This window comes from Mercenaria mercenaria, chromosome 2 (assembly GCF_021730395.1).
Source record: "Mercenaria mercenaria strain notata chromosome 2, MADL_Memer_1, whole genome shotgun sequence".
NCBI classification, from domain to species: domain Eukaryota; kingdom Metazoa; phylum Mollusca; class Bivalvia; order Venerida; family Veneridae; genus Mercenaria; species Mercenaria mercenaria.
The window spans coordinates 36,176,421-36,201,383 of record NC_069362.1 but is presented as its reverse complement, the minus strand read 5'-3'; the positions used below and the strand labels follow the sequence as shown (position 1 = coordinate 36,201,383).

Below are 24,963 nucleotides of genomic sequence, written 5' to 3'. Positions count from 1 at the left end.
ACACTTAACATTGATCTGGTGTTGTATGTGGCATCACTGAAGGCAATCCTTTTGTCTTGGAAAATGTTCATTGTATTGTTGAATGATTCCACATAAGATGTGTCCCTAGCAAGTATGTAGTCCTCAGGACTCTTGTATATCACAGACTGCTCAATGACAGTCTGAAGTATCTTTTCAGCCTTTGGATCCGTGATCACTGTTCTTGAAGGTTCGTAGTTTGCATCAGTTTGGCATATTGATGTATGGTGACAACTGCTGTGTTCATTTTTATAATGTGAAACAATGTTCAGAAGCAGCTTTTTCAGTTTTGCAGGATCATTATGACAGTTTCGGATTGCCCAGTGAAAGTGTGTGGCAACAGGCTCAACCTTATCCAGCAATTGTTTTGTCCAAGTTTATACAGTGGTCCAGAAGACACTGCTTTCATTGCCTTTTTCAAATTCTTCACTCCATGCCAGGAATCATTTTGATTTATAGTAAAACCCCTGCTTTTAACCATTTTATTTATTGTCAAATTTCTGTCATGGGTATGAACGCGTACATCCTTGGAATCTAAATACTCGTACACTTTTGCTGTGCCAACTGATTCATGCCGCTGAGACACTATGTCATCTTGCTTGGTCACAGTAACACACTGAAGAACCTTGTGGGTCTTTTCTCTCAGCGCAACGATGCTACTGTCTTTTGCATTTTTACGCCAACCGTGGCGGGCGTCTGTCATGATGTCAATGCCATCAAGGTTTTCATACCAGGCAATTTCCTCCAGTAATGCCTCCTCAGTTGAAGAATTGTATGCCTCCTGGACACTTTCATTATAAATCCCTGACATGGTTTTTCTTTCCTTTTTCGTTATACATCCAATTCCAGCAGCATTGGCAAACCTTGTGTAATGAACAGGAAGCATTCTACTGCAAATAAATGCATGATGCATTCTGTAGTTTACAAGGAACTTGTTATTTGGTAGGTATGGGGATGATGACCACTTCATAACATGAGGTCTGTCTGCCTTGTCACACTGTAATGTATTAATTCCCACATGTCCACGACATACTGTTTTCACAACCCTGTTCGAATGCCTACACGACTTAGCATGTTCCTCAGTCACTGTCACCAATCGTTGCAGTGAAGAGCCTGCCACCACAAACAGGCTTTCTTCTGTCTCATTCCCGTCAACTGTTGCGAAGGATGCAGTTGTTGTATTGCCTCCTTCACTTCCATTAAAGTTATCAATCCAAAACGAGAGAGCAGTATCTAATATGTCCAAGTTGTTGGCAGGCTTATTTTATGTTCGTGTTAATACATCCCTGACACTTTTTATTTTTTGCAGAAACTCTTTCTTTTTATCTTCATCTCCAGGTACCTCAATCCTAAAACTAGGCGGTCTTCTTCTATTCATTTTCAATGTCCAAAATAATATGTATTATAATAATGTATGCAAGTTGTAATAGAAAGCAATATCTATTGTAAAAGAGATTAGGATTCTGCACAAAGGAGTGAATGTATAATGGAGGAATCCTTTACAGGGGTATTAAAGGTTAATGTAACAGCCCAGTTATCCCTTTAATTGGTTGTTATAATAATAAAAAACATCTTACATACGTTATATTGTACTTCATTGTGCTGCTATTACACAAAACTTTGTTATTACATGCATATAATAAGATGTCACAGTGACTTTCATTCAAGTTTTAATACCTACTTTACCTGCATGAATATAATATTTGACTATTCCAATGGCTATCTTGATCTTTATCCCTTCAGCATTTCTTGACCACATGCTGACCATAAAGTACCAGTACATTATGCAATTTTATCTATGTTGCAAATTTGATACAGATGTTGAGTGCCATTTATAAAGAAGTGTTATACATTGAGTTGTTAGGATTAGGAAGTTTGTAATTTATTTCAGATCTACAGGTTTACAAGAAAAAATAAAATCATTTCTAATTGCAGTATTGGATTTATTAATATAACATAATATGTGTGACTTGATATTAAATTATTATGTCTGAGGAAAGAATCAGAGTAACTCTTGAATTATTACCGACCCAATTAGAGACAGTAAATCAATTATTCAATCATTATGAGTGGGAATATAAGGAAATTCAAAGGCAGAATGGTTGCACCAGTAATACAGAAGTTTCAACACAAACATGTGTAGAAAATGAATCGCTTCATAATGAGGAAAACAGCAATTGTGTAACTGATCTTCAAATTGAACAGGATTATTCTCAAGACGAGTGTAGATACTGTCTATGTAGGCCATGTATTACGGACGAAAGTATGAGGCAACTTTGGTGGGAAACTGAAAATAACCCTGCCAGTGCGAGAAACAGTAGCTTGCGTAAGGAACTGTACAAACGCTTCTGGACAATGCTACTTCACCGCAAAGCCTGGTTTGATCCGCGTTATGTTGAAGCAAAAACTGTTGCATTACAAAGAGACAGGCGATTTAAAAAATATGTATGGCACAGGCGTGATATTATGCCAAAATGTGTCTTAACTGTCGTGAGGGAATGGTTCCCAAATCCAGTTGGAGATCCATACATGGGACATTTATGGGAATAAATAGTGCACATCATAATAAAAACATTCAGACGGAAACATTAATTTTTGTGAAGTTAAAATCAAATTTTATTCAATCAGTATTTATTATAAATGATTTCCATATCTATAACCAACACCTTGTTTACATTTTAATCGCTCTTCAAGGAAATCATTCAAGAACATTATTAGTGTATACTAATTCTGTAAAGGAATTGTTTAATATAGTAAGATTATTTTCCAAAATGTGCATTCTGAATATGCTTTGATTCCTTTATACTATTACTAATGTACATTTGATTCAATAAGATACATCTCGTGTTCAGGTAATTCCAGCAGTTTGTAGTATTTACTTCCCGCCATATGTCAAAACCTTAGCTGACCTCATGCTGTGAGAAAGTTTACATTCCTACAGAAATCTAGTTGGCTGCTGGAAAGGTCATAACCTCTATTCACCTGTCACTCAAGCAACCATCAGATTTGAATTTTTCAAACTGCTTTGTAAAAGATTTTTGGATTAACACATTTATAAGTGTCAGAATTAAATAAAATTTTCAGATAATATTGCTTGTGTTCTAAATAAACAGTATGCCAAATTTCAGAAAAAAGTATGCAGTGTGTCTTTAGAAAATGAAAAAAATAGCATTTTGATTTCTCTGTTTCTGCTAGCAGACAGCTCAGAGAGTTCAAAACAAGTGGCCATTTTTCTGGCTGGCTGGCTTTTATACTTTTCCTCTGGCCTTTAACAGCATTTTACAGTAACTGATATTAATATTTAACTTGACATCTTCTCTTATTAAAATTATTCAAGGGAAATGTTTATCAAAATTGGCACCGCGGTAATCTACTTTCGATTTCAAAAACTTATAGAAAAGGGTAGGGCCAATTTGTTTATGATCTAAATTTGGTTGTAATTGATTTTTATTGATAAAAATTAAATACCTGTTTCAGTTGTGACACATTAATCAAAGGTGGGATGACTGAAAATATTGTTATATTTGTTTATTTTTTCCTTTTTAATTAATTATTTTGAATAAATAGAAAGCAACTAATTCTATGTTTTGGAATGGTATCGTTTAAAATGACATGAGCTTCTCAATTCAAACCGATAACAAAAGGTGTGATAGTCTTTTTGTTATGATCAAATATAACCAGTAATTATCGTTAATTAACTTGTCACCTCGTGTCAATTTTGTTGTTCACAGTTTGTCGGTTAAAAAATCTCCATTTTTCATAAGTATCCTAATATTTGTTTCATCAAAATACTTTAAAATTTTGTTTGAAAGAAAAATAAAAGTTTAAACTACTCGATCTTTTACGGGAACGTAACGGTAATCTTAGATTTTAGCGTAGACAGTAAGCGCGGACAGTAATTTCCCTATTATCAAAATGGCGAAAATTGGAAATAAAATGTTTTGGTTTGAAGTTGGAAAATCGTCTATACCTGTGTGTCGGGGCTGGTCCCTGGGGTAAAAAAAGACCGCATTATCAATGGTTTTTTTCGACAGCATTGAAACAAATATACGGGACCCTATCGTGGTTCGTACATTTTTGGTTCTTTCTTTTCTGACAGAGAAATAAAAAAAGGTCGGGGCGGCATAAACAAAGAGGGGGCGGGCGGGGATGATAATCTAGGAATTAATTTATTATGGCCTAATAGAATTTTCAGTAATATAAATGAAAAAGTAAATAGAATAGAAAGACAGTAAGAAAACCCCCATTGTTTTTAACACCTGCAACAGAAGACACTGCTGCTGGATTATTTAAATGGAATACTGGTAATGTTAGTCCCGGTTTAGTTCAAAATGGTAATTATGTAACAATCAAACAACACTGCATCTTAGTTATTCTTATAGATGCAATTAAATTAAATAAAGGAGAAGACAAATTGGAATTAAAAAGCAAAGAAAATGAACTTCTCCAAAGTTACAGCGTCATAACATGATAGACACGTTTTATTAATAACATAACTGGAAATATTATGCTTATCAGAACGAAAAACTTGAAAGATGTGGTTGCTTTGGGTTGAATTAAATCAGGTGTCTTTGTAGTTTTCATGACCTATTGTTTTCTTTACCACATGATTTTTAATTCCTTTATTCAACATTTACTTCATTTTCTAATAAATATGAACACATTTTACTTCTTAATCAAACAAATTCAACAATGGGAATGCCGGCAACTTCATTTTTGAATTTTCTAATTACTTTTTTTATCATTATCGATGTAAATTTTGAATTACTATCCTAATCACTATTATCAAATAAATCTTTATCCTTATAAAAATCCTTGTATGCATCTCCGGTTTTTATTTCATAACATAATGAATCAGTGTCAGTGAATAAAAGCTTTGCTGAATCTTTATACTTTTCGTTAATGTAATTATAATGAAAATCATACATTAAATATTTTGATAAATCAAGAATACACATTCCAACATAACAAGGTCTGTTTGTTTAATAATAAACTTTCTTTTATTTTATGAATACCAAACAAGTTCTTATTAAACATTGTTGAAGTAACAAATGAAAGTTTTGTATATACCTCAATAAAAGATTTTCATCATGCGTTAATTTAATACTGATTCTTTTGCGTAAATTTTCCATCGTCTTACCGAATACAGAGTTGTTCATGGGTTTAAAAAAGTCTTTTTTCAAAAGAATTCTTTGCTTTAGATCATTTTTGAGTATTAAAATCAATATATCCTTTTAACCAAGGACTTTCGTCAAAAGTTAATATTCTATGTATTTCTGTTACCTTTAATCCTACTTGTGCATATAGTTCAAGATTTTTATAATGAACAACATAGTTCTGGTTTTGTTTTGTTTTTCATTAAAGCTGGAACTAATTTGTTAACATTACTTTTTCATATTCCAATTTTGGATCATAGTCTTGCATGTATTTATTGTTTGCTTTGCTGTAACGATTAACTATATAACTTATTCCTCCTCTCAGTCCATTTTCAATAAAAAGATACATATCAGTATCAGTTATCAAATCCAGATTAATTCCAGTCATTTATAACATTGCATCCCAAGCTAAACCAGGACTACTTAAATAAAGCAAGGGTCAACTTTATAATATTCCAAACACAGTTTCCTAAAATTTTCAAAAACATCAGCTATAAGTAATACGTCAGTTTTTAAATACAGATCATGATATTCTCCCATTGTTTTAATTTTAAATTTATTCCAAACATTTTAGCATGTTCATATTCATTGTCGCTGATGCAAGTAGAATAATTTAAAATAGAATAAAACTCTTCTTTAGGAGGTAATTTTGTTTCTTCAATTTTTTTAAATGAACCCATGTAATCATATGGATAAATACATTTTGTTTTTAATAAATCAAGTTTACCTTTTCAAAATTCTTGAGAAGTGTACTTAAATTCTGGAATATTTTTAAGTTATCCAATGATTGAGACATAAATTAAAAACTATCTATAAAAATCAAATCACTTACCATAAATGCCATGTATCTTTCCATATTGTTAGGAATAACATCTATTTCTTTTTTAAATTTTCCTATTTGTTGCATAATAAAATGACAATCATAACCTCTTAAATTATGAAAAATAACAGGAATTTAGTCTAAAATTAATATTACATTTTGAGTAAGCACTTCCTCTAAATTTTCCTGTTATATGATAATGGTCTCGGACGGGCGTTAGCCCTTGGAGACTGTTGTCCTCAACTGGATTTTCATTTTCCTTATATTCTTTTCAACAGATATGACAACAGGTTTTTTTTTTTTTTAAATAAATCTTCATCTTTTTTAGACATTCCAAATCTTTGTTAAAGTTTTTATTAAATATTTTCTTACAATATTCCTCTTCCTCAAGCATTTTCTCAATAAACTTTTAAACTGCATTAGGACCTCTTTAAACTTGTGTTGGTTTAGTATATTTATCTTTATAAAAACAAACTACTTTATAACCGTAACCACAATCTATATGTTTTTGATATGGAGAATGAAGATTTAGGTGATGGCAAAGCAGTTGAAACTTTCTTAGTTATTGATTCAAAATCAGTATAAATTACAAAAGGTTCGGCTAAGCTTTATGATAATTTTTAAAATGTATTACCATTAATAACTAAAAAATTTGAAATATGTTCATTTAATATTCTTTCTTGAGAAAACGTTTGTAAACATGATTTACAAAAATGCTTTTTATTTGCATGTTTTGTTTTGTTAAACAATAATCTATTGAAGTCTTTTATCAAAACATAATGTGTTATTTTGTCATTATTAATTAGCAACATGTCACAGTGTTCTTCGTATTGATTTTTTGATAAGTATAATGGATAGACATTTTTATCTTCATAACCAAATATATTAAAAGAAATATCATTCTGAGTTTCTATTTTAGGTATTTGATTTAATGTTACAGGAAATTTTATTCCAGTATAATTGAGGTTTTTTATACGCTTTTTGTAATTTGAAACTCTTTGAGGGTTTTTTTTTTCAACAGGAAATTTGTAAGCTAAATGACACCATCTAAAACATTCATTTTTCTCATTCTTTACATTTATCAATCCTTTCAGTGAATTTTGTAATGGTTTTAGTAATTCTAAATAACTAGAAGCAGCCAGCGGTGTATATTTATATCTGTTTATATAATGAGCATCAACTGACTCTATTCTCCAGCCACTTCCCTCTGAAATCCAATTACCAATTCTATTTATTATTTCATCAAAAGCTTGACATAAAGTGTTTTTTCTTTCATTTTCATTGATAATGATTAAAGCCTTTGATTGGAAATAAGCTAATTCATATATTGTATCTGTTTTACTAATTTTCGCAAAAGTTATTTTTAAAACAACATTTATTTTTATATCTTTTAAATTAGATACTTCAGATTTAAGAATATCAAATGAGTCTTCTATAGTTAAAAACAATTGATTTTTTTTATCATTTCTATATTCAGTTTTAATTTCAAACTTCTTATTATATTGATTTAAAGACCTCTCAGTTTCTTTGGCAGCTTTCTATATTTTGATTTCAGAAAAAATATCTTTAAGCAAAAAGATATAAATAAAAAATTAAAAATTAAAATTAAAAGGAGGTTAAATATTTAAATTTATGTCTTTTTCCATTTGTTTTAGATTTTCTGCTCTTTGCTGTTTTTTTTTCTGTTGACTGTTAACACTCTAGAGGTCACGATTTTGGCCCAATCAGAATGTTAACCTCAATAAAATCTTGGATGAGTTTGATACTGGGTTATCTGGGGTCAAAAACTAGGTCACCAGGTCAAATCAAAGGAAAAGCTTGTAAACACTATAAAGGTAACAATTTTGACCCGATCTTAATGAAACACAGAATGTTACCCACAATAAAATCTTGGACAAGTTTGATATTCGGTTATCTGGGGTCAAAAACTAGGTCACCATGTCAAATCAAAGGAAAAGCTAGTTAACACTAGAGGTCACAATTTTTGCCCAATCTAAATGAAACTTGGTCAGAATGTTATCCTTAATAAAGTCTTAGATGTATTTGATATTGGGTTATCTTGGGTTAAAAACTAGGTCACCAGGTCAAATCAAAGGAAAAGCTATTTAACACTGTAGAGGTCAAACTTTTGGCCCAATCTAAATGAAACTTTTCAGAATATTACTCTCAGAAAAATCTTGGTCGAATTTGATATTGGGTCAAATCAAAGAAAAAGCTTGTTAACACTCTAGAGGTCACAATTTTGGCCCAATATTAATGAAACTTAGTCAGAATGTTATCCTCAATAAAATCTTGGACGAGATTGATAATGGGTCATCTCGGGTCAAAAACTACGTCATCAGGTCAAATCAAAGAAAAAGCTTGTTAACACTCTAGAGGTCACAATTTTAGCCCAATTTTAATGAAACTTAGTCAGAATACTACTCTCAGTAAAATCTTTGACGAGTTTGATATTGGGTCATCTTGGATTAAAAACTAGGTCACCAGGTTAAATGAAAGGAAAAGCTTGTTAACACTTTAGAGGACACAATTTTGGTCCAATCGTAATGAAACTTAGTCAGAATGTTATCCTCAATAAATCTTAGACGAGTTGGATATTGGATCATCTGGGATCAAAAACTAGGTCACCAGGTCAAATCAAAGGAAACGCTATTTAACACTGTAGAGGCCATATTTATGACTGTATCTTCATGAGTCTTGGTCAGAATGTCAATTTTGATGGTCTAAAGGTCCAATTTGAATCTTGGTCACGTAGAATCAACAAGAGCTGTCTCCGTAGGATGACCCATGCCCCCGATGGCACTTTGAATGAATAGTTATGGCCGATGTTAGAGTTTAGGACCTTTGACCTACGGAGCTGGGTCTTGCGCGCGACACATCGTCTTACTGTGTCACACATTCATGCATAGTTATTTTAAAATCCATGCATGAATGACAAAGATATGGACCGGACATGCCCATCAATGCACTATCATGAAAAATGATCTTTAACGTCTAAGTGTGACCTTGACCTTTGAGCTACGGACCTGGGTCTTGCGTGTGACACGTCGTCTTACTGTGGTACACATTCATGCCAAGTTATTTGAAAATCCATCCATCGATGACAAAGATATGGACCGGACACGCCCATCAATGCACTATCCTTTAACATCTAAGTGTGACCTTGACCTTTGAGCTACGGACCTGGGTCTTGCGCAGGACACGTCGTCTTACTGTGGTACACATTAATGCCAAGTTATTTGAAAATCCATCCATCGATGACAAAGATATGGACCGGACACGCCCATCAATGCACTATCCTTTAACGTCTAAGTGTGCCCTTGACCTTTGAGCTACGGACCTGGGTCTTGCGCACTGCACGTCGTCTTACTGTGGTACACATTAATGCCAAGTTATTTGAAAATCCATCCATCGATGACAAAGATATGGACCGGACACGCCAATCAATGCACTATCCTTTAACGTCTAAGTGTGACCTTGACCTTTGAGCTACGGACCTGGGTCTTGCGCACTGCACGTCGTCTTACTGTGGTACACATTCATGCCAAGTTATTTGAAAATCCATCCATCGATGACAAAGATATGGACCGGACACGCCCATCAATGCACTATCCTTTAACGTCTAAGTGTGACCTTGACCTTTAAGCTACGGACCTGGGTCTTGCGCACTGCATGTCGTCTTACGGTGGTACACATTCATGCCAAGTTATTTGAAAATCCATCCATCGATGACAAAGATATGGACCGGACACGCCAATCAATGCACTATCCTTTAACGTCTAAGTGTGACCTTGACCTTTGAGCTACGGACCTGGGTCTTGCGCACTGCACGTCGTCTTACTGTGGTACACATTCATGCCAAGTTATTTGAAAATCCATCCATCGATGACAAAGATATGGACCGGACACGCCAATCAATGCACTATGCTTTAACGTCTAGGTGTGACCTTGACCTTTGAGCTACGGACCTGGGTCTTGCGCACTGCATGTCGTCTTACTGTGGTACACATTCATGCCAAGTTATTTGAAAATCCATCCATCGATGACAAAGATATGGACCAGACACGCCCATCAATGCACTATCCTTTAACGTCTAAGTGTGACCTTGACCTTTGAGCTACGGACCTGGGTCTTGCACACTGCACGTCGTCTTACGGTGGTACACATTCATGCCAAGTTATTTGAAAATCCATCCATCGATGACAAAGATATGGACCGGACACGCCAATCAATGCACTATCCTTTAACGTCTAAGTGTGACCTTGACCTTTGAGCTACGGACCTGGGTCTTGCGCACTGCACGTCGTCTTACTGTGGTACACATTCATGCCAAGTTATTTGAAAATCCATCCATCGATGACAAAGATATGGACCGGACACGCCAATCAATGCACTATCATTTAACGTCAAAGTGTGACCTTGACCTTTGAGCTACGGACCTGGGTCTTGCGTGTGACACGTCGTCTTACTGTGGTACACATTAATGCCAAGTTATTTGAAAATCCATCCATCGATGACAAAGATATGGACCGGACACGCCCATCAATGCACTATCATTTAACGTCTAAGTGTGACCTTGACCTTTGAGCTACGGACCTGGGTCTTGCGCACTGCACGTCGTCTTACTGTGGTACACATTCATGCCAAGTTATTTGAAAATCCATCCATCGATGACAAAGATATGGACCGGACACGAAAATTGCGGACAGACCGACAGACTGACAGACCGACAGACAGACAGACGGTTCAAAAACTATATGCCTCCCTTCGGGGGCATAAAAACTAGGTCACCAGAAAAAATCAAAGGAAAAGCTAGTTAACACTGTAGAGGCCACATTTATGACCATATCTTAATGAAACTTGATTAGAATGTTGAACTTAATGATCTATAGGTCAAGTTCAAATCTGGGTCAGGTGAGGTCAAAAACTAGGTCACTAGGTCAGGTCAAAGAAAAAGCTTGTTCACACTACAGAGGCCACATTTATGACAGTATCTTCATGAAACTTGGTCAGAGTGTTAATCTTGATCATTTTTAGGTCAAGTTCGAATCTGGGTCATGTGGGGTCCAGGGCACCAGGTCAAATCAAAGGAAAAGCTAGTTAACACTTTAGAGATCACATTTATGGCCATATCTTTATGAAACTTGAACAGAATGATAATCTCGATGATCTTTAGGTCAATAGGTCAGGTGAGCGATACATGGCCTTCATGGCCCTCTTGTTTAATTTGTCGGCAGTTATCATTTTAGGTAAAGGGCAAGGGGTCAAATAAGGTCAAACTGTGTTCGCACCATCATAGTATAAACTACTTATATTAGAATTATAAAATCAACTATGAATTTCGGGCGTGAACATGGGTTTACAACTGTGAACCAATGTTTACGACCGTGAACCTACTTTTTCAACATGAACCCATGTTTACGACCGTGAACCTAGGTTTATGACCGTGAACCATAGTTTACGGGCGTGACATGTATGGCAACTGTCCAATAATTACGTGAACCCAGGTTCACGGTCGAAAAACTAGGATTTATGATCGATAAACTAGGTTTTTTTAACGTAAATGTATGTTAACCTATGCATTAGATTATAACCTCATCTTAATGTCCATGCATAGAAAACATTCTAAATTAGCATGATAAAGTTTACACAATTTGGATCCATACAGTACTGCAGCAGTTTATTTGGTATATTACATTACAGATGAGAAGAAAATGTCTTTTTCTTGACTTTTTCTTACCATTTGATTAAATTTACTTTAGTTTCCACGGTGGTTAAAAAAATCGACGTTTGTTAGGCTATTTGAATTTGGCGCTGCACCGAGTAATCCTCTTGTTTCCGGTTTAATAATACGCCGGGCGATAAAATCGGGAACCAATATATAATAAAAATCAAGCCGCGCCAAAGGGACGCTACTCTAATCGAACGCTGCGGATAATATGGCGGATGTCACTCCTTTAGATTTTTTAGGCCTAACTAAACTAAAGGAACCAGCGTGGGAGCCATCCTGTTTAGTCGCATAAAGGCTGCCAGGTATTTGAACACTAATTTTTCACTTGGCGTGGCAACAGAGGTCTAAATTGAAGCTAGTTTCTGTTTAAATTTCATTGTGGGTGTATTTTTGAGATTTTGGTAGGAAAAATGGGAGAGCAGGTTGTATCTGGTGAAGTCAAGCTCAATTTTAGTATGAGTAGTACTTCCAGGTCATAGCCATGTGATTTTGATGTCAGTTTACAGTAAGCAAATGTGACCAGAAAAATCTCTCTTAGAAGATACATGACCCCTACTTTTCTCTTCATTTTATATCAGTTTTATCATAACTCTTTAAAATGAGGTAAGGATTTGTTCTCTGAAATGGGTCTAGTTATGTTTGGTAGCTCTTTAAAAAAAGGTCAGTTTTATAAAGAATATATATGTAAAACTATTTAGCTTATTGTGACCTTTTAGTTTCCCGAGTTTGTGAGTAATTTTAAGAAGTTGAGATTTTGGAAAATTTGGATCATATTCGTAAAGGCCGTAAGCTCTGTCAATACATAAAGGCCGGATAAGGCAGAAAAATCTGCGTTCCCGACCTCGAGCTCCTGTGCACTATACCTGTTTACCTGTGTAAGGGGACATCTCAAAATATTCAAGTGATATAACGTAGTGTAAGAGTACCATTAATGCCACGACTTTATTCATTTATTTCATACCAATCTGGTGGTTAATATTTTAGTCTGGATCTGTCATCGCTTAGTTTTTAAGCGTTTTAGAGTGAAGTTGCCCACGTATATGAATTTTCCGAGCATTTTAGTAATATTAGATATCAACAGAGGGTCGTTTTGAATGCAGACTTTTGTAACCATGTTTTCAACAAAGATAAAGCACAGGAGCCTGAAATTCTATCTATAATGCTCCAAAATGTATATAGGAGGGGTCTTTTTATATTTAGCCATTTTGGAGCATTATAGATAGAATTTCAGGCTCCTGTGGATAAAGGTAAAAAAAATCAAACACTAATATAAAATAACGGAAAAACGTAGAATAAATTGATAAACAATAGAATTTCAGGCTTATTGAAAAGGCTGCATTACACGAAAGGGCATTAATGCCAGCTACGTATTATTTAATAAAGTATATAACTCTTGATTAATTTCGAGTTACGTACATTTCTTATCCTATATTTTGAAGAGTTTTATATACCCTACTCGAAATTACGTCTTACTACTTCGACATTTTAAATTAAAGAACTGGAAAAGTGGATTTTCTAATATCTAATACTCGACTTAGTATCTCGAGATTTCATCTAACAATTCTATGACAAAACTGGATTGCGATAACAGGCATTGCACCTTCCATCTCCAGATTCGCATTGTCTAAGCAAAATGCCACTTAGCCATATGGTGACCGCCCGTAACTTTGGTCGAGGTTTGTATTTGAAAGTCATATGGCTGACCGACCTACAGTCTGCATTTTTTTGAAGTCACATGACAGGCCGATTGACCAACATTCGCAAGTCATATAGCTTAAACCCATGCTAAATATTTCGTATCATGCGCCGACCGTATATTATTTCCGTATTCGCACATAAGGAAAGTAGAATCACTGTATCAGTGTATATCATTGTATTTTCTGTTACCATTCTTTTTGTATCGTGTTTGCTCTGTCGCAGCGACTTAACAACAAACGTATTTATGTCACCATGCAAAACGTCGCCCCGTAGAACATCGTTATGGCGCCCAGTCAAATGTCGCCTCTCGGAACGTCTCATCCGCCAAATGTGCCCCTCTGAATGTTTCCCCACCAAACGTCGCCCTGTCTAACGTTTTAATGCCTCGTCGACTGCCATCGCGGCGAATGTCTCACTGCAGAACGCCGCCTTAGTAAACGTCGCCCCGCCTGACTTAAGGGCCTGTGTTTTGCACAGCTCTAGCCGTATCATTAAGGACGTAAAACAGATTTTCTCTACGAGTGATAAAGTTGTTGTTAGGATAATGCTTTCCGTAATATTTGCCAAACCCACTCACTCAAATGTAGCATTGACCTTTCGGAGAGGGATCTAGCGCTCGCACGACAATTCATCTCTGTGAGTAAAGGGTGATGTGTTCTTCCAATGTTAGTCGAATTTATATTCTTGCACTCTCGTGATGTTAATGACAACTAGTGGTTAATGCACTGGTAATATATTGTTTATGTAAAATACGAAAAAGCAGATACCGTGATAGTTTCTCTTCGTTCCTTATAGTATATTTCTTGATTCAAAATACGTTAGCTTACTGTAAGAACATAACGTTACGCTACAAACGATAAAACTAAAGTGGAACTTTGTTATTGTGCGTAACGCAAAACATCATGACGTCACTTCTGCTTACCGGCGTTAATTTTCGGCGCTTTGTGTTCAATCTCAACTATAAGAAGAGTGCTACAAAGAAAGTATTTCTACCTGTTATTTGTAAAATACGGTATGCAAGAAAAATAATCTGCTAGAATAAAATGCTAACATGTATACGATATGCAGGAAAAAATATCAGTTATGTGTTTACGAATCGGATGGAAATATCCGTCCCTTGGCCACCTGTGCATGGGCGGTAATATGGCAAGCCTCATTACCCCGCCCAATGCGCAGGTGCCCTAGGGACGAATAATTTTTTCCGATTTGTAAACACATGTCAGATATTATTAATCTGGATAAAGATAAGACGATCGGACAGACAAACGCGCGGACGCAAGCATACTGCCCTCTATCTTTATTCCAGGAAAAATCGTGTAATTTAATTAAGAGCGCGGTAGTGGGAAAGTTTGGGGAGGGGAATGTGGTGAGATTGCGCAATATTCTCTGGTAACACTTCATAAAGGATGCAGATATTCCATCAAAATCAAAATCGTGCAATCTTTTATCTCCAATATAATTAATACTTTCATGTCACTCTGTCACTCCGGAAGGCGGAAACGATGTTTGACTGGACGACTTTGGCGGGCCGACGTTCGGCGGTGCGCCATACCGACATTTTTCCCGGGATTGACACTTGGTTTGGCAAGGCGCCATAACAACGTTTGACGGGGTGACGTTTTGCATGGCGACGTTCGGCGGGGCCCCATAACGACTTTCGGCATGGTGCCATTATGCGTGGCGACGTTCGGCAGGACGCCATAACTACGTGTGTCGTTGTATCGCTGCGACAGATCGAAATAACCAAATATTACAAATCAATCATCATATTTAATTTCACGTCATTTTTTCGATTAATAAATATATAAATCCTAAGAAGTCGGTAATAATACCAACAACTGACATCATTTAAACATGCATTTGTTCTAATATATATATAAAACGCAAAAATATTATGTACAAAAGTATTGGAAAGCACCGAACTTAAAACATGGGTTGATGAACCTTACAGAGAACATACTATAGTGTCTCTTTCTTTCAGACACGAACGATTAAAAGAAGTAAAAATGCTATATTTTCAGTTAGATATAGTAACAAATCTATTTGATTTATTTTCTAAAACAATGGTTAATGATAACTGGAAAAAATTACCGCTTGCTCAGGGCGTAAGTGCTTTTGGGAGTCAAAAATATAGGTAGGATCCTTAAATATAGGTATTTGGGGGCCAGAAATATAGGATTATATAGGTTGCTTATAATGAAGAAAACAAGTCAGACAAGTGTTTTATCCTCCTCCACCACCTACCAGCACTCTCTTTTATTAAACATAAAATACAAAGGAACAGAAAAAGTGGCTACTTTTATGATTTTAAACAAATAACATTTTAACATATAGATCTATCTTACTTTCATAATAAACTATTAATTCACCAACAGACAAAACTTTACCAATACTGGTACTCAAATCAGTTTAACAGGGAATTAGGCAAACCAAGCCATTTTGCTAACAACATATATCAGTACATTGTTAATACAAGTATAAAATATTGTGTTGGGCTTGCATTTGTACAAACCAAATAAGGCTATTGCAAGGTCTTCTGCTTCTTGACCATACTCTTCAATGCCCTTGCTAAATGCATTATGCATGGTATGAAGATTACATGTATCAACATTCAATAGTCTTTCCCACTGAGGTGAAGTTTCTTTAATTTGTTTAGACACTTCCCTAAAAATTGTTTTGTTGACATTTGGTCCATCACTGCCAAGTGCAATTAAATATTTAATTGGTACAGTGTCCCCAAGAAGAGTCTCTACCATTGCTGATTCTTTCCATCTGCATGAGCAAAGAACAAGGATTTGTAATACCTACACCAGACTTCATCATACGTTGGAGACCAATACCTTATCAAAAGGTCCATTTGCTTCTTCACTTGAGCCCGAGTAGTTTCAACATACTGAAGAGAAAAATAGTCACTTGACTGTCTCACATCATACAGCAACAGTTTGGTGAAGGAAGGTCCTAACCCATCAGACAAGAGGTATGACAATTTTGTTCGACTCATACTAAATCCATCTGCTATTGGACAATGAAACATAGCTTTGAATGTTTCTCCAATTCCATCATTGGCTCTAAAGCTTATATTAGAATAGGCACATTTTGCTGCCCACAATACTTCAGCAGAAATAACATCATCTTTAGCATATGAATAGCTTAAAATTTGCTTTTGCTTTGAGGTGGAAGCTGGTGATTCACTAATGCTACCATGGACTGTTCCTTCTGAAGTTGAATATGGGTTTCATCAGCTGTTGGAGGTTTAAATTTCAGTTTAGCTTGTGTTAATGAGAAAGCAACTTTACTTAATTTCTTGTGTTGAGTGCCTTTTGCATGTTGAAGAATATGTCTCAGTCCAGCATTATCACACTTTATGTCAGTTTTGCACAATGTACAGTGACCATAAGTCACTCTTCCCCTTGACACACCATAATTTCAGTTCATGTCCATTGCCTTCTACTTCTGATAGCCACCTATCTCGAAAATGACTCTTATTAGCAGGCATTATGAGGCTTATTATGAAACATTAAGGTTTGTTTATTCTGAAAACAAAATAAAAACACGTGCATTTCCTATTCACATTTTTATACATGAAAGCTTTAAGAAATGGAAAATATTCCAACTGAAAAAAGAACTTCCATTACTTAAACCTTTCCTAAAGCTGGGCTGGGCAGGGCCGCTACACCTGAAAGGAATACAAATTTCAATGCCTAAAAGGTAACAGCATATTTATGAACTCAATTAGATCTATCATAGAATTACTTCTTTTTTAATGGTTTGAATGACCTTTGTATTCCTTGCTTACCACAAAATTTCCAGATTATAGGTATTTTGGCAAAATATAGGATTTTATAGATTATTATAGGTAGAGGGCTAAAATATAGGTAAATATAGGTAACTTGACGCCCTGCTTGCTACAGCCCTGTAATATTTACTTATGTACAGTATACTTAAAAGCATTTGAGAAAACCCCCAATATCTAATCGGCATATGACATCCAAGTCAGCATCGGGATAGGCTAGAAATGCCTAATATAAGTATTATATTTCTTAATATTATTCCCACTATCAGACAGTACGGAAAATACATTGTAAATAAATACATAAGGCAAACAGTTTGTGCAGATAGTAGATCTACATGTGGATATAATAGTCTCCCGTCTCAGTTCAAATTTGACAATGAATTTATACATGCACATACCATAAACATGGTGTTTGATATCACTAAAACTCCAGTGTCATCTTACCGATATGTAACTTTATAAAATAATTACTAACCTTCTTCCTTATATAATGTCGGTCAATCTACTCAATTTATTATACAACACTTCTAAGTCTGAACATACACAGCGCCATTTTTTGTTTTTTAATGGGCATGCGCAATATAACAAAGTCGTGATACAGATAACGTGACTGCCTCTCAAAATAAATGAGCCGCGCCATGAGAAAACCGACATGGTGCGTTTGCGACCGTTTGCGGCCAGCATGGATCCAGAGTCTGGTCAGGATCTATGCTGTACGCTAACAGTTTCTCTAATTGCAATAGGCGTTGAAAGCGAACAGCATAGATCATGACCAGACTGTGCGGACTATTATCACAAAAGGGATTATTCGCGAAGTAAAATCAATTTAAAACTTACACTCATTGTATCAAATAAAAAAATCAATTACAAATTAACTAAACTGATTAAATCATTTACTTCACGATACCGCATGTTCAGTTATTGTTCACGCGGCATAATATATCGTCTGCATAATTTATGACGCTACAACAACTTCGCGCAGAAGTTAATTATTCTTCGAAATCAGCGGATATTAACATGAAATGAAATAAATATCATTCAAAAGATAAATTCAATGAGAGTAGGAAATCTCTCGCACCTAAGCTTTCATATCAATGGTTTTATACAAAAAAAAATTGCTTTGAATAAATGCATATATATGAGACTTTTATACATTTTATATAGAAAATAGAAGGAAATAAAATGACGAAATGATGGCATTAAAATCGTATGTTTAGCGAATCAAAACAATAAATATAAAGGTTATTTTAAAAATACCGTGCGACGAATTAAATATTGAACATTGGTAATATTTTTTGCACCTAAGGTTGTTTTTTTTTTTTTTTTTTTTTTTTTTTTTTTTTATTTATTTATTTATTTTGTTATTAAGTAAAATGCGTAAATGCCCTTCTTATTTCTACACAGAAAATCTGACCGCTATCGATTATTGGCCGGAGGAATATTCTACGGTATGTGCGCAGGCTGGTCTGGATCCATGCTGGTCGCAAAGCCACTATGTTGGTTTTCCCATGGCGCGACTCAAATATACTATGCAGACCTATTGACTACCCTACGTGCTTTTTTGTCACTGTAAGTGCGTATTACGGCCCGAGTGTATAGTGTTAAAACGCGGTTTTGCTAAATTAGTTCGATTCTGATATGCCCTTGATCTAAAACATTAGATAACATATAGTAGCGCTCTGTCTTGGTCGCAACAAAAACATGGACGTCACCGCACGTTAACGTGACGTCATTTTAGCGTAAGAGTGTTTTAACAGAGAAAAGCATATTAGAATAATCAATTATATTTTATTTTATATTTTCCATTCTAACATGGCTCGATTTGATTTCCAGTTAAACAAAGCAGAAATTCAAGCTCTGTATATTCTGTGATAAACAACGGTTGACGCGCGGACCGGTTAGAGAGCATTATGACGTCAATTATGACGTCAAAATGCCGCATGACGTAAGATACATTACTCCTCGCGTAAATGAAGTCCAGCATAATATTTATTACAATATAGCAATGAGCATGTCAGAATGAAAACAATCAAGGCCTTCTTGTGATTTATCGTCTTATTTACCACGGTTCATCGTTCAGATGCTTCAGTATTTAACCACTCGGTCTAACGCCCTCGTGGTTCAATTCCTACGCATCTGAACTCTGAGCCGTGGTAAATCAGACGATAAACAACGCGAAGGCCTTGATTATTTGTTAAGTGAATTATAGAGTTTTCTAAGTGAAATAAAAGTGATAATCCACAGTTTTGAAACAATAGATTATCATTTTTATTTTTCACTGTTTTTGCCGTACTAGTTCTGGTCCTCCGTCGCGATTGGAGTCAAACTGTGTACCGAGCGTTATGAATACCGGGGACCATAATGACGATGACGTCGTTAAAATGACGTCATTTGCGTTATGCTTTCTGTTGATCTTTCTCGGATTTTCGACATTTTATATATTACGCGACAAAAGAAGAGTTTTATACGTGAAATAAAAAGAAAATTTGTTTGTGTCAGTGAAATATCAATTTTATTTCACTTGTGAGCACCAAAACAAGTAATTTTCACTCGTGGCTACGCCACTCGTGAAAATATCAGTTTTTGATGCTCACTTGTGAAATAAAATTGATATTTCACAGAAACAAACAAATATCCTCTATATAATGGCATAGTTATAACTCAGCTGATATAAACAAAGAGATTCTTTAGGCAGTCAACTGTAAGATATATTTCTTATATTTCTTTGTAATAGATGTAAGAGAACATGTGGAGCGAATTTCATTTAGAGATCTAGTACTGAATTCCAAACATTTGCACCATTGTAACAAAAGTTTTTTTTTACCATAATTTGTACTATGTTTAGCCAGTATACATAACTTTTCTTACACCCTTTATATATTTACTTAATAATATATGTTATTAGCTTCGATGTAACTCATTGCAGACTTGGAGCGGTCTTCTGCGCATGCCCGAAAATTATTATCAATTGAGCGCACGGCAAAATATGCATATTTTTGCATGTCCGCATGCATTAAGTGTACAATATGCATGAAATACTGACTAAAGGTTAAGGTTAGTATCACCATGGTTACAAAATATATACATTTACGATATTTTCGTTCAAATTTAGTTAATGCGGTATGTACCGGAGTCTGTAATTTATACCGGCGCTCCAAGTCTGCATTGAGTCACAGTCGCTTTGTATCGGAAAATATGCAGCGGAAATATTGCGCGACTTTAGGAGCGCAATATTTTTCCGCTGAAGAACGAGTGCATATTTCCCGATGTAAAGATAATAACCTTTTTATTACATACACATCTACACGTATAAATATTATGTAAATATCATATATATGTTCAATAACCTGAATAGGATTGATAATACTGAACTAAATAGAAAAGAATAGTGCAACAACACACACTGAATTACGTCACGCACCCGATATGAAATTCAGGCGTGAGTGTATGGAAAATATTGACGTTTCCGGTACCAGTATAACTTAACGGGGAATAGAAACGGGTATGTAATAATATGTCATGTTTAATTTGTAAGTACATTTTTCGTTTCAAAATCAGAAGAAAACTACCGGAAAGTTAAATTTGCATTCGGCCATGCAACATTTCATAACACGAATTTCTTCCACAATTTGTTTTGAAGAAAAAAAAAACTTAACTGCTGTGACCGAAATATATGTAAGCGTTTGCGCTACATTCATGCCGTAGATAAGGTAGTACATGCACTTTTCGCATGTGATAAAAATAGATAAGAGAAAATGAGAAGGATTTTGTTCGAGACCCGGTTGTATTAATATGTCTATTCATCACTTAAACAAAATGGTACGCTTCCGACTTTAATGTAGTATTGTATTAAACTGTCAGCAGTTTTAGAAGTATGTTTTGCGTCGTTTGAAGTTTCTTTATTCACATGTAATAGACCCAGAATGCCTGTTTATATTTATTTTCTGTTTGACCACAAAGGTAGGTACTGAACATGTATCTGCACAGACATACCAGCAAGTGTACTATCCTCCTGTGATAAACAACACTATTACAGGGAATAAGAAATAAGTATCAAATTCTGTGCAATATACTCCACAGCTTTATCACTATTCAAAAAATGAAAAAAGGAGTTTTCATCCTCCCTCAAGAAGTTACATTCCGCGCGTGTTTCAATCATATTAAACTACATGTATAAGAAATGAACAGGTAAAATGTGTAGGCCTAATGCAAACAATTTGTCATGTTCTGTTTTATAAAAACTTTGCATGAAGGTTTACATTTTTTTAATTTTTTAATGAAGAAAAAAGTTTCCTGACGTACATTTATTTAGTTCATACGTCAGTCTTCACGCAGTACAGAAACATTCCCTTAGTTGAATTTGTAATGGACTATAAACGTTCTTCAACTGACCAGGGTTTCTTAATACCGAGATTTACACTTCATAGTCTCTATCCGACGTATTTTTTTCTAGATCTACGTTTTTATATGGAGCTTTAAATGATGGAACAAACACAATTTTATATTAAAAATTACGGATGAAACAAATATGTTTTGTCAAAGCCGTTTATTCTTCTTTTTACAGAAAATAGCACAAACGTAAGCATTCTACTTCTTGGATAACGTCAGAGCCGCGGTACAGTGGTATGACCCAAATCCATTGTCAAACTGCCTCTTTGAGCTGGTCACTGGGTTGCGGACAAACTGACAGGACATTCCCTTCTTATCGTTACAGCTGCAGTAACCGTTCCTCTTATCGAAGATACTGCAGTGATCGCCTTCAGCATGGTAACTTTGACACACACCTATAGGAAGTAAATTCGGAAGTAAAATCAATCGGAATTCCAGTGGTATTTACTTAAAAAATATGCTACACCATACCCTATTGCTTTATCATAGGCATAAAAGCATTAAAAAAAACAATGAGCTGCATATGCCATAAAATCCATTGAAACAGACTGTTGTTTGTCAGTTATGTTACTACAGTCTCATACAAATCCCTTGTGATAAAATTACGCAGACATTAATTATATTTGTATGTAAATTGAAAATGAATACATTTCATCTCAGCAAAAATCTTTGTGTTACAAAGGCACCATTAACAAACATGGCAGTTAGTACATAGATCCCAAAGCAAGTAACCAATGATTTAAGCAAGTCGACGCGATAGTCTTTTGCATCGAAATAAGCCGCATTACCTTTGGTATGCGTAAGATCTTGGCTGTGTACTGGGTATCCTTCGAATGTACCCTGACGTTTCTTGCTCACCACGAGAAACTCGTGCTTCTTGTAGCAACATTCGTTATCAGTGCAGTCCGCATCACTCATACACTCCTTCGGGGCAGGGGTGGAGTCTTCAGCCTGTTACCGACAGGTTTCAGTGAGATAAGGATTATGCATGTTTTTAACATGACAAATGGTTTCAGGGGGAAAGTACGAAATGTAATATGTGCGAATACAGCATTAAATATTTACAGAATAAGAGCACGGAATGATATAATGCTCCATGTCTGCGATAGGAATAAGAGTCTCCGCAAGGACAAGTGAAAAACATGATAAAGAGAACATTTTTGTAGTTGCAAGTTGAATATTCCTTTTACCTACACAGTTCTAAACTCTTAGTTTTATCAAGACGATGGGAAGATTTAACATAAAAGGTTAAAACGTAAAAGCTTACCAGGCAGAGCCCCAATATCACAGCTAATACACAGATGGCATATTTCATTGTTTCACTGTCAATAACCTAAATAATGGTAGAACAGAAGGTGGACAGGGTTTAAATAGCTGTTTCTTATCTCAACCTATATATGGAACATTTGAACATGTACACGTATATAAAAATTGACTAAAATACGTCTCTAATCTAGGCCTACAGCATACATTAAATGGATGGTTTGCCGGTCATGTCAGTCAGGCTGGCAAATTAGACTACACGTGTACCTTTTCTTGCTAGTGGATGCGACAGTACCCTAATTAAACTTACGTGGCAAATTTATTGTCTCTCACATGTAGTGTGAGAAATATATTTAGTGCTGTCAGTATGTCTGCCTGCCTGTCACAGTCACGCAACTCCTCCAACAGCACTGGAAGGATTTACACCAAACTTCACATATTTATAGTACCAAGCCTAACTGTGCAAGTCGTCGGCATTTTCCGGTTTGATGATTTTCAGTGGAGTTATGGCCATTGGTTAATCAAATTTTATGTTTTCTTTTCTGGCCTATTCTCTTGAATTATTGGGCAGATTTCCACCAAATATTACAGGTGTGATCAGTGTCAAGCCTGATTATGCGTATTATCAGCATTTTCCGATTTGATGACTTTCAGCGGAGTTATCGCTCTTGATTCATCAAATTTTATGCATTTGCCGCTCCTATGTATTAACGGGCGGATATCCACTAAACCTTAAGGAGTGATCAGTGCCAAGCTTCATTGTGCATATTGTCGGCACATTCAGGTTCAACGATTTTCAGTCGAGTTATGACCCTTGATTTATTGTATTTTTACCTTGTCAGGACAGCTGCTCCAATACCACTAGCAGGAAACTAAACTGCATAATAGTGATCTTTGCCAAGTCTAGTTGTGCTTATTCTTGGCAAGTTCCAGTTTGTGCAGTGTTTTCCAGCAGAGTAATGGTTCCCAAAAATTTTCAGGGGGAATTATCGCCTTTCTTGTAAGATACGTTTGCAACTTATCTCACATTATTAGGCAGATTTCCATCAAACCTTACAGGAGTTAAAGTAATAAGCCTAGTTATACGTCACCAGCATGTTCCGGTTCAGCGATTTTCGGCAGAGTTATGCCCCCCTTGATCTGTAATATTTCAGTATTTACACTACCTGCTGTATACAAATTCGTGCACGATCATATCCAATCAAATTATATTGCGCAGAGTCATGATCCTTGCTTTGTCAAGTCCTTTGCTATAAGCTACTTCTCTTATGCTCTGCCAAGCCTAGTTGTATATTAAGATGGAATAGGTTATGGTTCACTGATTTCCCGGGAGTTATGTCTCTTTGTAATCTCTGCGTGGAAAGTGGTTGGAGACATACGTTTTTCGTGGGAAGAACAATCTCTAGTTAATCATATGCACACTGGCCATAGCTTTCGCAGAAGCGGTGGTTCCAACGCAGCGGCGGTGAAGGATTCGTCGCAGAAGCGAAGGAGAAATATGGCCGATTGACTATATTTACGCTTTCATCGGTAGTTTTTCTAACGAGTGTTTCACGTTTGACTGAAAACAACCAGTGAGACAGGAGCCCACATGTGTATTCTTCCAGCCACAAACACTTGTTCAGTGCAATTCTTTGTCATTAATGTAAACACTTCTGTACAGTTTGACGAGGGACTGCCGTTTTTGTAGAATTTATATCATAAATGGTAAAATCTTGTACAAAACAACCCCTGAGCACGTTTGCATCAAAATGTAAGTATGACACTGTCAAGCAAAAACTTTTTCTCCGTAATCGGCGATTTTTCATTGCAAGCATACAAAATGGTCAACCAAAAATCATTCCAACGCAGTGTGCGGTGGGTACAGTTGCAACGCATTACCGTGGATCTTGTTTCTTTAATGTTCGCTATTGACTTTAAGTTGGAGTAAACAACATTTTTCCAGAATTTTCATTGGGTAGGGCCATGAAATCACTTTGACATTAGATAGCAGCAGAAACTGAAAGTGTAGAATAAATATGACATCGATTTGCACATCCGTAAATACATAATAACAAGTGACAATATTAATTTTCTAATTTGATCACATGCGACT

The 24,963-nt window shown here is 35.6% G+C and overlaps 2 protein-coding genes across 2 annotated transcripts in view; both read right to left on the bottom strand.

Moving 5' to 3' along the window:
• Nucleotides 1–17,809, bottom strand: part of LOC123563723 (BTB/POZ domain-containing protein 3-like) — a 69,817-nt gene extending 52,008 nt beyond the window's left edge. The window contains exon 1 of the mRNA XM_045356688.2: nucleotides 17,692–17,809. The gene's annotated coding sequence lies outside the window, so the exon portion shown is untranslated. The remainder of the gene's footprint in view (nucleotides 1–17,691) is intronic.
• A 3,936-nt stretch (nucleotides 17,810–21,745) lies between these two features.
• On the bottom strand, nucleotides 21,746–23,005 carry LOC123562667 (uncharacterized). The gene is made up of 3 exons (XM_045355284.2): nucleotides 22,873–23,005; nucleotides 22,394–22,556; nucleotides 21,746–22,000 (listed from the first exon to the last, which is right to left on the bottom strand). Exons 1-3 carry the CDS (start codon nucleotides 22,918–22,920, stop codon nucleotides 21,804–21,806), a joined length of 408 nt encoding a protein of 135 aa, XP_045211219.2. The 5' UTR covers nucleotides 22,921–23,005; the 3' UTR covers nucleotides 21,746–21,803.
• Nucleotides 23,006–24,963: the final 1,958 nt, after the last annotated feature.

Coding starts and splice junctions, on each gene's coding strand:
- LOC123562667 (XM_045355284.2), bottom strand. CDS start 22,920: ATGAAATATGCCATCTGTGTATTAGCTGTGATATTGGGGCTCTGCCTG. Junction 22,557..22,872: donor TGATATTGGGGCTCTGCCTG/GTAAGCTTTTAC, acceptor TGTCGGTAACAG/GCTGAAGACTCCACCCCTGC. Junction 22,001..22,393: donor AGATCTTACGCATACCAAAG/GTAATGCGGCTT, acceptor TACTTCCTATAG/GTGTGTGTCAAAGTTACCAT.